This window comes from Labrus mixtus, chromosome 16, assembly GCF_963584025.1.
Source record: "Labrus mixtus chromosome 16, fLabMix1.1, whole genome shotgun sequence".
Classification (NCBI taxonomy): domain Eukaryota; kingdom Metazoa; phylum Chordata; class Actinopteri; order Labriformes; family Labridae; genus Labrus; species Labrus mixtus.
This window is the reverse complement of record NC_083627.1, coordinates 22,347,526-22,363,970: the sequence shown is the minus strand read 5'-3', so window position 1 is coordinate 22,363,970 and position 16,445 is coordinate 22,347,526. Positions and strand designations below refer to the sequence as shown.

General features: G+C 40.2%; 1 protein-coding gene across 3 annotated transcripts in view; it reads left to right on the top strand.

Moving 5' to 3' along the window:
• necab1 (N-terminal EF-hand calcium binding protein 1) overlaps positions 1 to 16,445 on the top strand; it is a 174,888-nt gene that overhangs the window by 4,459 nt on the left and 153,984 nt on the right. For all 3 annotated transcript variants that reach the window (XR_009676094.1, XR_009676093.1, XM_061059141.1), the window contains exons 3-5: positions 57 to 165; positions 5,982 to 6,007; positions 6,299 to 6,396. Coding sequence is in view for 1 of the 3 variants with exons in the window: in XM_061059141.1 (XP_060915124.1) it covers positions 57 to 165; positions 5,982 to 6,007; positions 6,299 to 6,396 (233 nt within the window). In the remaining 2 variants the exon portion in view is untranslated. The remainder of the gene's footprint in view (positions 1 to 56; positions 166 to 5,981; positions 6,008 to 6,298; positions 6,397 to 16,445) is intronic.

The following is a 16,445-nucleotide window of genomic DNA, read 5'->3' as shown; positions in this document are numbered from 1 at the left end:
ATGTTGAAGTCCTGACAGTGTGTTGACAAGTTTTTATTTTTATGCTCTCTCCCCAGACGACGGGAAACTATCCTTTGATGAATTCAAAGCCTACTTCTCTGATGGAGTCTTGACAGCTGACGAGTTGAAGGAGCTCTTCCACACAATTGACACCCATAACACAGAGTGAGTCAATGAGCAACTTCATTTTTTTAAAATCGTATTCTATATCCTGGAGGAGCTGCAAATCATCCCTCAACATCTTCATCCATAAATACTAAACCTGCAACACAGCACTACATCTAGAATATGTGACTGCATTATGTTTCTAAGAGAACAAAAGCAGATAGAAACCAAACGTTTAGCCTTTCTTTCTATTCAAATAAAATGAGCATTTATTTATCAGTATAGACAGCATAATGTAGAAAACATAAATGTCCTGCAAAATGCATATAAAAGCTTAAAGAGCCCATATTATGCCCTTTTTGGGGTTCGTATATTTAATCTATGTTCCTACTTTTGTACGTTCACAATAGATAAAGTTTGAAAAAAGTGTCTGTTTTCATGTACTGCTCCTCCTTGCTCCCTCTACGCTCTGAGTCCGCGTGGGCCAAGTCTGCTCTGATTGGTCTGCCGATCCGCTCTGTCGTTATTGGTCAGTTGCTCAGCACGCGTCTCGGAAATTTCAACCTGCAGGGCTTGCCACAACGAGCCAATGGACTTAGATCAGTGATCTCACACTGACAATGACGTCGGACTGACAATTTTTATCGAGGGGGGCTAGAACCGAGCGTTACATGCAGCTAATGCTACAGCTAACAGGAGGACGTAGGAGAAGCCGCGTTTCCGCAGACTTTGAATTTTTGCACATAGATGTGACTAAACATGCACAGGACACTTGGCAAACACACTAAAGAGCATATAAAACCAGAAAAAGCAGAATATGGGACCTTTAAAGCTTCTGTGAGGAGTTTTTACCTGGTTATGAAACTGACTAAATGTAATACTGTTGCCTCTTTAAGAGCTACAAAAAGCAAACAGAACTCAGGAACCAGACTGATTATTTCTACATAGTTATTTTAAATGTTAAAGACTGTTGCACCGGGCTAGATGTCAGGTGTTGTAATGAACAGCAAGCGGCAAAACCGTTTTATATTTACCTTTTCCACTGCAAAGATTCTCAAGGAGCAGAGGTGTGTCCAGAGGGGTGACCAGGGGTGGCATAGCCCCCCTCTTGAAATCTTATTGGCCACCCTAGGTGCCAGCCCAAAATCCTTAACTATGATTGGCTATTTGCCTTGTGAGAGGTGGGACTTACGTTGATATCCACTATTTAGGCAGCTCATAGTTTTCCGTCGGCAGATGTTTGTGTGCCATTTTTTTAAACACTTTATATGGTGACTTTGGACATACAGATTTTCTTGAGTCCTTGAAGAATTACGCTTAGAATATGTGTTACAATTATCTTGTGTTACTTAAATGTCATTTGTGAAAACAGAAGGGGTAAATAAATGCTCTTCATTCAGCTGTGGACTATAGCCCCTGTCAAGGCGTGACACACTTGACTGTTCAAAAGGAAACAGGATGGCATTTCTTATTTGTTAAAAAAACCCACTGTTAACACTTGTACAGCGTAAAATCAGAAAAAGAGACGATAGGTTCCGCTTTGTCCACAGGGGGCGCAACAATCAAAACGGGCCAAAAGTTCCTCACAGGATCTTGAAGTCTCTCAGTAAATCACTAAAGCTCAGTGTTGCTCAAGTGATGACAGGCAGAGGCAGAGGTGAGGAGAAGAGCTCCAGGCAGTGAGCCTGCAGTGTGTTCTCTCTCAGCAGGACACAAGAGACACCTGTCAGCCCGGTCCCTTTGTTCCCCTGTCAGCCTGCCTCACTTCCTTATGTCCTATACCCCCAGATTAAACACAGAATTTAACATTTCTTTTAAGGAAAGAGACTTGCTATCCTTACATCGCCCAGAACACCAAAGATTAACCCCCCCTCATGATCCATCTGTCAACATCACTAAACATCCCATTACAGTATTAAAGGAGACAGAAGAGAGCAATCCTGTCCCACATTACACATGCAGCTGTTTGTAATGTTAAGACTTATAATTAATTATTAAATAGTAAAGATATTACATGCTTTAATTTCCAGTTATATGATCCTGACCCAAAGACTCATAAAGGCTGGGCCAAATGTGCACAATCAATTATTAAAAGTCTTATTAATTAACTCACTGCTCCATTGGGATTAGCCACAGTGTATTTCAATCCAAAAGCAGTTCAAACCAACTCTGTTTACAGTCTTTGTTTTCTTTATATCTGATGACTTATTTGTGCCTGTAGCTGTGGGAAGGTGAGAAAATGACAAGATTTTCTGGAAGGACAGGTTAAAACAGATCAGGAGAAAATGTTTAAAAAAGTAATGATTATTTAATAATCATTACTGAACATAATTTCTTACACTTTCTGAGTACAGTTGTTTAGGAAACTGCTTCCAAAGAATTGTTTCTGTGGATATATTTGTATTACTAAAGTTAAAATGAATGAGGTAAACAGAGAGCCTCTTTTCCTTAACCTTTTTAAAAAGGCAATGGCGTTATTGGCTAATGGCTATTTTTAAAGATCAGCATGTCAGACATTATTAGTCAAGCAACCTGACATTGCATAACCGCAGCACAAGTTGTCTTGTTAAGGGTGGAATAGGGCTTTAAAGCATGCTACTGAGGTGCCAATTAAAACTGACGGTGCTGACCTTTTGTTCTTATAATTGAATTCTAAAGTGTTTGAACGACCCGCCATTATATACACAACAGTTCTGATTTGTAGCTTCAGTTTTAAATGTGGCTTCAGGTACTGGTCTATGAAAGAAAAGGAGAGGCCAGTGGTGCTGCCTGTGTCTTTGTGACCTTTGATGACACACAAAAATATAAACTAATACAACTATATATGTGTGTTTTCAAAGACAAAGCAATGAACCACTCCAGGTTCTAAACTAACTTTAGATGAGTTATTATGTTAGCTGAGACATTTCAAGAGTAATGCTGATGACTACAAACAACATAATATCCACTTTTATTTACAACTAATCAGTTGGCCTCAATGTGTAATCAGTCTCAATTAAAGCTTGAAACAAAGATGGTGCTTTTATAAGTTCATTGATGCCAAAATAAAGATGTCCTAACAAACATACTGTATATTATTTGCACCCTTAGACTGACAAACATCTGTCTCTGATTCCCCCCCAAAAAACACATTTTATAAACATCAGTACCATCACAGCCATCTGCTAAATCCATGTGAAAGAAAAACGATCATCTCCCTCTGTGAGTGATACACACTGGGAGGCAGATGACAATTGTTAGCAGCTAATTCAGCAGCTTCTCATTGAATCCTGCATTGATTAAAGTATTAGTCACTAGCTTGTAAGTTCTCCCCAACATGCTCAGGCTGATGTGGAAAACAAGGATTATTCAGTGAATACACGGAGAGAGCAGAAAGTCTGTAAATGCAGATATCTTAGTTTTTTTAAGTGTTGTTAGGAATAATAACAGGAGAAGACTTCACAGTGTGCAGAATTGACAGAATTGATTTGATATGGATTTAATTAAGAACAATATATTCACATGCTGCTTGTTAGGGACCAAGCAATAATTCACATGCATGATATTCACTTCTTTTTTACCCAAACAAAGAAGACCAAATGTACAAACCAAATTAGAAGAACTAGGCATATAAAAAGAAGGTCAACTTTATATAACTCTAAATGAACAAGATGGAAAATAAGGTACAGAATCAAAAAAACACACCTAACACAATGAGACAAAAGGGAACTTTTACAGCACAAGGGGTTGGCAAAACTGACACTTCCTTCACTAAATACAAAGAAAAACTGACATGAAATCAGGGTGCATGGTCTGCTCCAACAAGCAGCATTTGAGTCTTGTCCATGCCTTTTGCGTAAACCTGGAAGCTCCCTCCCCAAACATCCAGGTAACTCAAGAGAATTAAATCGTTAATACATGAGATTTGTGTTTGAACTTACAGTGTATACATTGTGCGCACTAAATTCAAACAATGCAAAGGTTAAATGGAAAAATAAAACTAATACCTGAATCAAACTAATTCTCTTGTTGTTGTTGTTGCTCTGTCCTTCTCCTACTTCCTGCATCTCCCTCCACCAACACAGTTTCAGCAGACGGCTGTTCACCATTAGTCTGGTTCTGCCACTTGAAGGAAGTTTCCCTTTGCCACTGTGAATTTGCAAAGTGTTTTTCAGTGCTGTGCTCATGATGGATTCATGTTGGGTCTTTGTAGATATTTATAACAAAGAGGTGCTTTACCTGCTCTTTTGTAGCATGTCTGGAGGGAACATTTGTTATGAATTGGAGCTATACAATTAAAGATTGATTGAGAGTTAAATTGATTGTGTGGTTGGCTGCAAAAATAAACAGTGTAAGTGTAGAACTAATAATATGAGAGAGTGACATAATAGTGTGAAATATATTATAATATAAAGACATATGTTTCAGAAGTGGACAGAGGATACTTTTTTCTAGGCATATCGATGTGTAGTAAAGTTCTGCCCTGAGATGATGCTCTTATACAAACAGAGATGGATATCAGCCAGTTGCTCATTGCCATGGTAACAATACCATTATAAAAGGCTCATATAGGCAGGCCCGGTACTAGAACAAAATAACTTGGGGTGCATCTAAGGGGGTGCAGCTACAGTGACAGGCAACAGCAATGGAGAATAGTGTAGGTGAAACAGACAGATCACGTACACCTGTCCTGACCATCAGATCATGGGTATAATAAACACAATCTGAGTCATTGTTGACATTTAAAAGCCTTGATTATTGTAAAAAAAAACAAAAAACTATTGTTATTATTTTGCATCCATTCAATTGAGAGTGCAGTTATTTAAAATGAGGGTGCAATGCATCCTTTTGAACCCTGGTAGAACCGGGACCTGCATATATTAGGTTTGTGGTTGTTTTGAGTCTATATTGGCAAACGTTTGCAGGCTGCCATGCTGTGCTCTCGGGTTGTTCTATGAAGCATCTCTTAAACAAAAGTGAGCCTGCAGACCCTATTACTACAACCACAACAGTAAGACGAAAACACAATATTACACACAGTAACACCTTATTGGCTAACACATCAACATTGAGTTAACTTGTCCTGTGTAAAATCAGTATGACTCCCAAGGTCTCCAAAAATTCAATTTCAGTCACGTTCTACTTCAAATGTTAAAGCCAACGAGTTTCAAACAACACCAGTCAAAGCTTTTTAGTCCGTTCCCCTGTTAGTCTGTTATAGTGTCTAACCTCTGTTTTACCTCGTCTGCCATCTGTGGCTCAAAGTGTTTTCTCCTGTTCGGACCCATTGATTGCCTCTGCGCTTTCCCCTCGTGAACATCAGCAGCAGCTTGTGTGGAGTAGAGTTTAAACCAGTCTTTTCTCTGACCTCCTTCTTAAGATGTCACTTTTTGTCTCTTGAACATTGCAGTACAAAAGTTTTATTTTCCACTTGGAGACACTCAATTCCTCACTTTACCCTTCATCTTTCTCTTATTAATTTGTTTTTCTGTTTCTATCAGTCAGACAGAAACACAGAAGTGCGTGCATTCACCTGCGCACACACACACACACACACACACACACACACACACACACACACACACACACACACACACACACACACACACACACACACACACACACACACACACACACACACACACATACAGCCACATTTCCTCAAGAGCTAGGGATTCGCTGATCAGCCAATCGGTCTCTAAAGCTCTCAAAGAGGAGAAACTGTGATCAGTGTATTCAGTAATTCATGACACTTTCTACTCTCTTTCATTTGTCATCACACACTGGTTCAGTAAATCATGACCTTGTTCATGCAAAGTTTCTCCAGAGATCAGAAATTATTATTTCACTCCCTTGATCCTGAAACTTTTCTTTAACCCTTTTTCTTTGTTTTGCAGCAATGTGGACACTGATGAACTCTGTGGTAAGTAAATCCTTCCTATAAAAACATGTCATACAATAACAGCTTCATCTTACTCTGACCTCAAATTAAAGAGCACCGTAAAAAACACTATTTGACAGTTTCCCAGCATAAGTAAAGAAGCATGTTAGATGTGGTCACATGGTGTGTGATCAAACCCCCACAGGCTGCGTGACTGAGGTGTCACACCAATGCTGCGACAACAAAACACCTACAGCCCTGTCCGAGTGCTTTAACTCACAAAATGTTTTCTTCTTTTTTCTTTTTTCTTCTTCTTGCCTTCCTGCTGTGTAGAGTATTTCTCGCAGCACCTCAGTGAATATGAAAACGTTCTCGGTGCCTTAGAGGACCTGAACATGGCAATACTAAAGGCCATGGACAAAACAAAGAAGGTAAGATAAAAATTTGTAGTATTTGGGGGAAAAAACAGTATTATAGCCATGCATCTGTTCATTATTTAACCATACATCATTATTTAACCATACATCATTATTTAACCGTCAATCAATCAAATAAAAAGCATAATTTTTAACTAAACTCAAACTCAAAAACAGATCCTATATAGAATTGGTGGAACTGTTCATGTTCAAGATTGAAGTCTCATAAGCTTTGCCATCTTCATATTTAAAAAACTCTCTTCATCTTGGCAAATGTGCATCGTGATAAGTCCTATTGCTTTGGCTCTCAGCTATTCCCACTCACACTTTGCAGACAATAACAACCGTGATTACTTGTTTTGTTTTGCAAGACAAAAGACACAAACACTCAGGGCACGGCCACACTGGCCATCCGTACCGTGCCCAAGCACGCTTCAACGCTAAAGTCCAGTTCGTTTGACCAGTGTGACCTCGCCCTCAGAGAACAGAGAGTGCAGAACAGTTAACAAAACAACATTTCAAGAAAACAGGGAATTAATGTGTGCTGTGTTGATTTGTGTGTGTGTTTTCTCTGAAGGCTACGTCTTTTGCTGGCATGTAGAGGAAGAAAAAGGAAACAGGGGCTTAAAAAATAATTATTATTTAGACAACCCTGCTTTTGCAGCTTAAGGAAATATGACAATAATGATACAAGAAATAATATAACTTTCATAGCTTTAATGATGAAATCAGGGGGCGTGACTCTCAAGGCACTATAGGAGCTTTTCCATAATTGCGGTCGTCATCAGGTCAACTTTTTTTTTTTTTTAAGTTATGTTTTGGGCATTTTTGCCTTAGTTGGATAGGACAGCTGAAGAGAGACAGGACATGTTGGAAAGAGAGAGTGGGGGGATGACATGCAGCCAAAGGGCTATAACCGAGTCGACAAGGACTGAAAACTCCCGTACATGGGGCACGCAACATAGCCACTAGGCTATCTGGCGCCGGGAGCGTGCCTATGTTCCCACAGCCCTATGTTCCCACATTTCTAAGATTTTTTTCAAAATTAGGCCCTATGCCCCTAAGATTTTATGAAAACAAGGGTTTGGCATCTATAAGCTCTGCTTCAGCCGAAACCCTTTTCGATCAGCCTATTTTATTTTTTCTTGTAATGATTGTGATTGTGACGATTTCTGCTGCTGCTGATCGAAATAAAATGACTCATTCATTCATCCATTTACTATAAAGTGCTTCCAAAAAGTCTTGTGGGGGGATAGGGCTTAAATTGAAGGGAAATGTAGGAACACAAGACCTAATTTTGAAAATGTCCTAGAAATGTGGGAACATAGGGTTTCATTTTGAGAAAGGAACATAGGGCCTAGTTTTAAGAAAAATCTTAGAAATGTGGGAACATAGGGCTGACCCCCTGGTGCCCCCAGGTCATCTTTTAATGAAAAACCTGATCAACAACCATTCAACATAATTTCTTGTAGAAAGTGTGGACATTCATCCTTAGTCGACATGTACATATGAGTCAGGGATGTGTGGAGGTGTGTAAGATGTGCATGTTTACTTTGATTTCACTTTGTCAGGACTCTGAAAGAAAGGTGTGGCATTCTGTGTTCATCAGGTTGCAGGAAAAAGATACTAACAAAATCATTTTTGATAAAGCTTGTTTCTAATGGCATCCAAACAGTTACGGTACATCCTTCTGACATACACATCGGCACATATTAAACATCCCACTGACATCTCCTGCGGTGCAAATAAAAATGACAAGAGGTGTTTGATTTGACTCACAGTGTGGTTTAAACTTCATCCTGTAAAGCGCTCCCAGCATGCTCCTCTGCAGCCCAGCTGGCGTCCTCAGGTCTCCCATTAGTTAGATTTCCATTACAGAGCCACAGATCATGCACGCTGCAAAAGAACCTCTGGAACAAAACGTGTTATGAGGGAGGAAAACGGATCGTGGTTAAGTAGTACTGCTTTTCATCAATGCTCAGGTGAAAGACTGATGTCCTTTTTCTCTTGCCGTAGTTAAAGATGAGGTATAGGGAATAAGAGGAATGAGGGGGGTTAGGGAAAGAAAGGAAAAGTGACAAAGGTGAAAGTAAATCTTCAGTGTAGGAGCAGATAATGAAAATAATATGTAGTGTTTGGTATAAAGGATCTCATGGGGTGATTGATGCTTTAAGCCACCGAGTGCTGTTAACTAATTGGCGCGCTAAAAGTTGCCGTGTCGGATAAATAGAAGTCCAAGTCAAATTGCCTTGTTTAACCCGCCGTTTGTTTATTTTATTTTCATTGGCTTCATGTCATTTCCATACCAAAAAAACACTTGCTTGTAGCTCACATTTCAAATTTCATGCAAAATGCGCTTTACCGTGTTTTTCTAACTCTAATATGTGTCCTTAGCTTTTTTACAAACCCCCCAATTATGAGAAAAAGTCCATCCTCTCCATCTTTACCCTGCTCCACTTTTCAGAAAATGTGTGCTCAAACAGGCCGTTTGGAGATTTTCCCTTCATGACATCACAAAGGGCAGTAACCCCTCCCCCAGGTGGGTGACACTCCCACAGCTAGGTGTTTGTTCTGTCCTCTGAGTCTGCCTTCTCACTGTAAACAATAGGACATGGAGCGAGAAAGCCCAAGACACCCAAACCCTTCCAGAGAGGGGACGTGGTCAGACACCGCTCATTTACATATTTAAAGGTACAGACACACAAACAGCCTGTTCTGAGCAGGGCTGGAATAGAGGGGTTTAAAGACATGATCAAATGCAGGATCAGAGTGGATTATTAACAAGAAACTTCACACACATGTTTTGGGGAGCTCTGAGATTTATTTAAACTTGTAGAAAAGGAGTTTAATATGTGACCTTTAACTATCATAAAACTGATTCACCTTCCGGGTGGAGGTTACCGTCAAGTTGAGATCCTTTACACCAAACACCAAATATTATTTACATAATCTGCTCCTACAATCAGAGTAGACAACAGATAAAAGAAATGCTGTAAAATTGATAGACATAGGAAATGGACATTTAGCTGGGAATGAGTAGCTCTATTTTCTCTCTCTCGCTCTCTTGTGGTAGCTCCTCTGACATGAATGGCACACACTGTGAAGCTCAAACCGGCACTCTGATCTGCACCGAAGCAGACGCGTCTCATGTTGGCTCCTTCAGAGAAACAGAGTGTGGGAGTCATGCTGTTCAGTCGTCTGTGGGTTTTTTTTTTTATGAGCAGACCGAGGTAACACATGATGACGTCCAACTTCAGAAGCCAACGTCTGTGCCTACAATGATAAACGGCAACAGCGGATTAAGACTTTAGTTTAATACATGGTTAAACATTTAATGAATGGGAAAAGGGCAGCAGTGAGAAAAGATTTAAAGAAAGAAATATCATCTGCCATATCACAGATTATTGTAAACATTGGATTATAAATGCATGAGGTTGAAGGAAACCAATGAATGTGCTTGAAATAACATTTTCTCTCCTGGAGAAAGAGTTTAAAACAAAAGGAGCAGTGTTATGTCAGGCGCTTTAAACATGTAAACGCTAGACTGGATATATCTGAATTATATTGTAATGGGCTTTCAATTTCAAGTATCTATGTCATTCTTAATTCAGATTCAGATTCTTTATTGTCCAACAAGGGGAAATTTGTTATGCAGCAGGATCACCCAGAAGACAACATAGACAAGGACAATAAAAACACTGTTTGAATTGTTTGATTGCTTTTATCTGTGAGTGTTTTAAAAGTGCTATATAAGTAAAGTTTTACTTACTCACTTACATCAACAATCAAACTCACTCTGAAGTGGGTGATTTGAGCAGACCACTAGCCTTAGCAGACCACAGGACCTGCTTGGTCTGAAGCCCAGCCTGGCACCTCCCTTCATATCCTGAGTAGACATTCAAGATATCTCTGTCTCCCTCTCTCTCTCTCTTTTCTTTGTGTAGATTAATTTATTGAATTATACCAGTGTTTTGGTGTTCACTTTATCTTTCTATCATTTTTGAATTTGTTTTTATTTTGTGTTAGTGTGATGGCATTATGAAATGTTTTCTTTAAATGTGTCTGAATAATGTCACCGGTGTTGTCAGGAACTGGACCCAAATGCAGAATGAAAAAATTTAAATATTTATTTAAACTAAAAGGCAAACAAAAACTTGCTATCTTGAAAAGTCGAAACGTAATAAAGGTCGCCACGAGGACTCACTGGGAGACTGACAACTCACACACAACAATGAACTGACACAGAGGGGAAGAAACACAGAGACTAAATAGACACAGGGGTAATCAAACACAGGTGAGACTAATGACACAGGTGAAGACAATCAGGGCAATCACACTGGAGGGAAACACACAGAGTCAGTAATAAAATACAAGAAACACTGAGGAGAACTACAAACTGAGTTATGAAACACTGAAGACACACAGAACTCAAGAAAGTAACAAAAACACACTAGAACATAAAGGAACACTAGGGTACGAAATTACAAAATAACACACGAAACACTAAAGACTAAACTATGAAACATTAGGACAAAAACACACAAGGGAAACAAGCAACACTAGGATAAACAGGAGAAATTAAAACATGGAAACCTAAATACTGAAATACAAAACTAAATAAGACCAAATCATGACAAATAATCCCATAATGGATGAGTCATTTGATGCCAGACACGCAAATAAAAGATTCATTCATTCATTCATTTATTCATGTAATTTTATTTTTAGATAGCCAGGATGATACGTTTTTCCAAATATCCATAATGTATTATTGAAAACATGAATGTTCAGTCTGCTTAGGCAGAATTGGATATCTGCAGTGATGTTTCTGGAGTATGTTGGGGCCCTAGGCAAAATTAATTGGGGGCCCCTCCAACCACCATTATGTCGGCCAGTGTCCCGATGCTCTTCCTCTTTCTTTTTTCACTCCCAGACAGATAATTTTTCCTCATTTTCCTTTAGAGACTTTCACTGATGAACTTTGGTTTTCCCAGGAAGGACACATGAGATGCTAAGCAGGGCAATGAGAGTGAGTGCTGTCAGATGGGGCCCCATTAGGGAGGTGTCCTACAGTCATTGCAAAATTTGTCACATTTTGAGCTCATGCTGCGGCTTTCAAATTTTCAGCATTTGAGGGCCCCTTACTGGCCTGGGGCCCCAAGCAGTTGCCTGCCTTGCCTGTTGACAAGCAGCGCCTCTGGATATCTGAAAATACAATTGTTGACAGTAAGAATGTTATTGTGGATATCTTTCATTACAATTCAAGAAAACAGTTTAGACCTAGGATGATTATGTCTATCTGATAAGACGGCGTTTGCTTTACATGTTAGAATCCACTCACAAAGACCTCAACAGTTCCAAAGTATAAGGAAGTTAATAAATAAAATAACAGTCTAAGTACCTTTTAGGTTTTTTTTTTAGGACACTTTCAGTTTCAGAAAGGTGCTGAGTCACTCGTCATTACATACTCAGGAAAAACAGGTCTGTAAGGGTTCTGTTTTGTCTCAGTGTAATTTTGTTCAAAACAAAATAAATGTTTGAGAGCAAATAAAAACAAGTAGAAGAAATGGAGGAGTTATTGAACAAGGTAATAACTCTTAAATCAAATCACAACACTGCTGATGGTTCCCCGGAGCCTTTGAAAAAGTGTTTACTCTGAATTCATAGTTTTTCCTGTAAAACACCTGTAATGTCATAAGTGATGACTTTGATACTCTGATATGAGTCACAGCACAAGAAAGGGAGAAGTAACGTATATTTCTGCGTCTGTTATGGAGTGTTAGCTGAGTGAGGAGGAGAGCAGATGCTGCGTTAGTCACAGACCAGAGCTCAGCCGTCTCTGTTCAACTGTGTACGTATCTGAGTGGGTGGTCGCTGGCTGTATAGACTGTGTGTGAGGGGGCATGCGGCGGCATGCGTGTGTGCTTTTGGGAGGTGTTCCTTTAGTGTGTGAGAGCTCACATACACACAAGCCAATTTGTGTGTGCAAAGATCCATGCATAAGTGCGTGGGAGTTATCGAAATCAGAGCCAGGAATGTGCTACGTATCCTGAAAAATCCTTTTATTTTACACATGTAGTCCTGCAAAAGCTATTTACAGACTTCCCATATGTAACCTCCTTGTGCTCCGACCTGAAACCTGTTCCATCTGAGGTGTTTGTGACCTGCTGATTGCTTACTTTGTTGTGTTTTGCTCTCAGCAGAGGCCTGTTGGGGATAACACATGATTGTATCTTTTTTCTTAACATTTATAATAATGAAACAACAATAGCAAGCTCAGTGGTAAGATATTCAAATTTACATTTACATCTGCACCAAGAGCTGGTTACACAGCTTTTCCTAAGTGTAAGTCAGTCTTAGTATAAAGTCTGTGTTAAATAAATGGAGACAATATGCTCCATCTATATCTATCATCCAACCATCCATCCATCCATTCATCCATCCATCCATCCATCCATCGTCCACCCATCTATCCATCATTCATCCATCCATCCATCCATCGTCCACACATCTATCCATCATCCATCCATCCATCCATCTATATCCATCCATCCATCCATCCATCTATACATCTATATCCATCCATCCATCCATCCATCTATATCCGTCCATCCATCTATATCCATCCATCCATCCATCCATCTATACATCTATATCCATCATCCATCCATCCATCCATCTATATCCATCCATCCATCCATCCATCTATACATCTATATCCATCATCCACCCATCCATCCATCCATCTATATCCATCCATCCATCCATCTATATCCATCCATCCATCCATCATCCATCTATCCATTCATCCATCCATCCATCCATCTATATCCGTCCATCCAACCATCCATCCATCCATCCATCCATCCATCTATCCATCCATCCATCCATCCATCCATCCACCTATATCCGTCCATCCAACCATCCATCCATCCATCCATCTATATCTGTCCATCCAACCATCCATCCATCCATCCATCTATCCGTCCATCCAACCATCCATCCATCCATCTATCCATCCATCCATCCATTCATCCATCCATCCATCTATATCCGTCCATCCAACCATCCATCCATCCATCCATCTATATCTGTCCATCCAACCATCCATCCATCCATCCATCTATCCATCCATCCATCCATCCATCCATTCATCCATCCATCCATCCATCTATATCCATCCATCCAACCATCCATCCATCCATCCATCCATCCATCTATCCATCCACCCATCCATCATCTATATCCATCCATCCATCCATCCCTCCATCCATCTATATCCATCCATCCATCCATCATCCATCTATCCATTCATCCATCCATCCATCCATCTATATCCGTCCATCCATCCAACATCCATCTATCCATTCATCCATCCATCCATCCATCTATATCCGTCCATCCATCCATCCGTCCATCCATCTATATCCATCCATCCATCCATCTATATCCATCCATCCATCCATCATCCATCTATCCATTCATCCATCCATCCATCCATCTATATCCGTCCATCCATCCATCCATCCATCCATCCATCCATCTATCCATCCATCCATCCATCCATCCATCCATCCATCCATCTATATCCGTCCATCCAACCATCCATCCATCCATCCATCCATCCATCTATATCTGTCCATCCAACCATCCATCCATCCATCCATCCATCTATCCATCCATCCATCCATTCATCCATCCATCCATCCATCCATCCATCTATATCCGTCCATCCAACCATCCATCCATCCATCCATCTATATCTGTCCATCCAACCATCCATCCATCCATCCATCCATCTATCCATCCATCCATCCATTCATCCATCCATCCATCCATCTATATCCGTCCATCCAACCATCCATCCATCCATCTATCCATCCATCCATCCCTCCATCCATCCATCCATCATCTATATCCATCCATCCATCCATCTATATCCGTCCATCCAACCATCCATCCATCCATCTATCCATCCATCCATCCCTCCATCCATCCATCCATTGATCACTGATACTCCACCAAGCCAGTTCCAGGGCAGGTTCAGAGCCAGTGTCTAATCTAGCACCAGTTTGATGTGTTTTCACAGCCAAAGAACTGGCTCGTCTGTTTCTTTGCTCTTGATTACATCATTACTTGTTATACAAGGAAAGGTGGTAGAGCTCTCCACCATCAAGAAAATACAATAGTCTAATTTTTCCCGCAGTGCTCAAACACAAACCACTCGAACATCGACTCATTTGACCTTTTGTACACCTGAAAATGAAAGATCAAGAGGCAGGATAAAATAAATCATGTAGGCAGACCTTAAGCTGCTTAAAATGACTGCACATTAGTCAGGTGGACACACGCCCCCCCCCCCCCCCCCCCCCCCCCAACACACACACAGAAAGATGCAGATTCCAGAGGTAATCCATACTCAGGTGGTAGACAGGAGAATGACCTTTTTGTCGTGACTCAATCTCACTACGTGAATGTGCACTCGTGTGTGTGCCCGTGTGTGTGCTCTTCAACATCAGGGGATCAAACAATCCAAAACCAATGACAGTCCAGGGTTCTTTAAATGCCACCTTTTACACAGCAGATAGCACTTAAAATGATGTCTGTTTTATTCTTGTCAGTTTAAGTTGTATTATTTCATTTCTATGACACACTATTGGAGACGACTGAAGGGAGAAACTTTAGACTAATGATGTGCTCTGTATGCAGGTGGAGCTGCTGACAGTTCAGCTCTCTCACGGGAAGGCTCATGCTCAACACACTTTGAATAAATGTGTGTGTGTGCATGCATGTGTGTGTGTGTTTGTGTTCTCCAGAGTCGGAAATACAAATCCTGAATTCATAATAAAAAAAATGTCATATTACTTTTTAACAAATGTAGATTGCCTCAGAAAGTCACACTTGGACTACTTTATTTTTCCTGCCACACACTAACACACACACACACATTCCATTACATGCATATGCTATTCGTCGATGCGACTCATATTAGCATATCCCCTCGGACCCCTCATTGTGTGTCAAGTGTACAAACAGTCCGCAGGAGCAGGTGCAGTGTGCAAACAGCAAACCCTGTTGTGCCCGAGCGTCACTCACTCCCGCTCTGATTAGATCCAGAATAACAACTCAGCCCTCCTGCTCTGGTCTGTACACACAGAGCAAATGATGCCTCTCCATCATGTCATTTGCTTTCATTTATTTAACATCAGGCTCCTAGAGCTAAAACAACAGCCTGCATAAAGAAAAATGTGGCCTCAAGCCACAAAATGACAAATTGTACCGTAGCTTGAAGAAAAGGAAAGAGGAAAGTACTCGTTAGATGTGATAGATTTTGATTCAAGGTGGGGATGACTGTTTCATATTTTATATGCAATATGCTGAAAATAAAATAACACCGAGCTTGTAAACAGCTTCTACTGCAGATACATATTGCATGGCAAGAAACAGAGTGTGCAGTCAAAAAATCAGACCAGAATATTAGAAAACACAAAACCAGAATTCCTTCTTTGTCTTCTGAAAAGTGGGATCATCTGAGGTAGGCTTCTTGTCAATAGTAAGTGTATTATCTTCAGGGGATGCTGTCAGACTAGCCCCCAACTGGCCAAAGTGCCATCGATGTTTTTGTGTGATTTCAGTGGCTTGCAGAGATGAGTGGAGGATGTGAAGCAATTTACTTTTGCTCTCATTAGATAAAATCTGACTCCACTAGTGCTCGCAAAAACTTAACGTATGTTAGTTTAACATTTTGGTTGGTGACTGTGATTCACAGCTCACTCGTACAATCCTATTTGCGGCAATATGAGATGTGTCTTGTCTTGCACCCACAGACTGATAGTGATATTGTGAATTTGATATTACTTCATCCCAGTTTGAGATAATTTCAAGCAATAAATGTTTTTAAAATGTATCCCACTGTCCCTGCACATTAATGGCTGTAGTTTGTTATTCCAGCTCCATTTTCCTCTTTAAAGGCAGAATGTGTGACACATAGGCTACATAAATACAGCAGAAATCAAATATATCCTATGTAAATGTCCCTCAGTCATGACTGTGTTTTTGTGGAG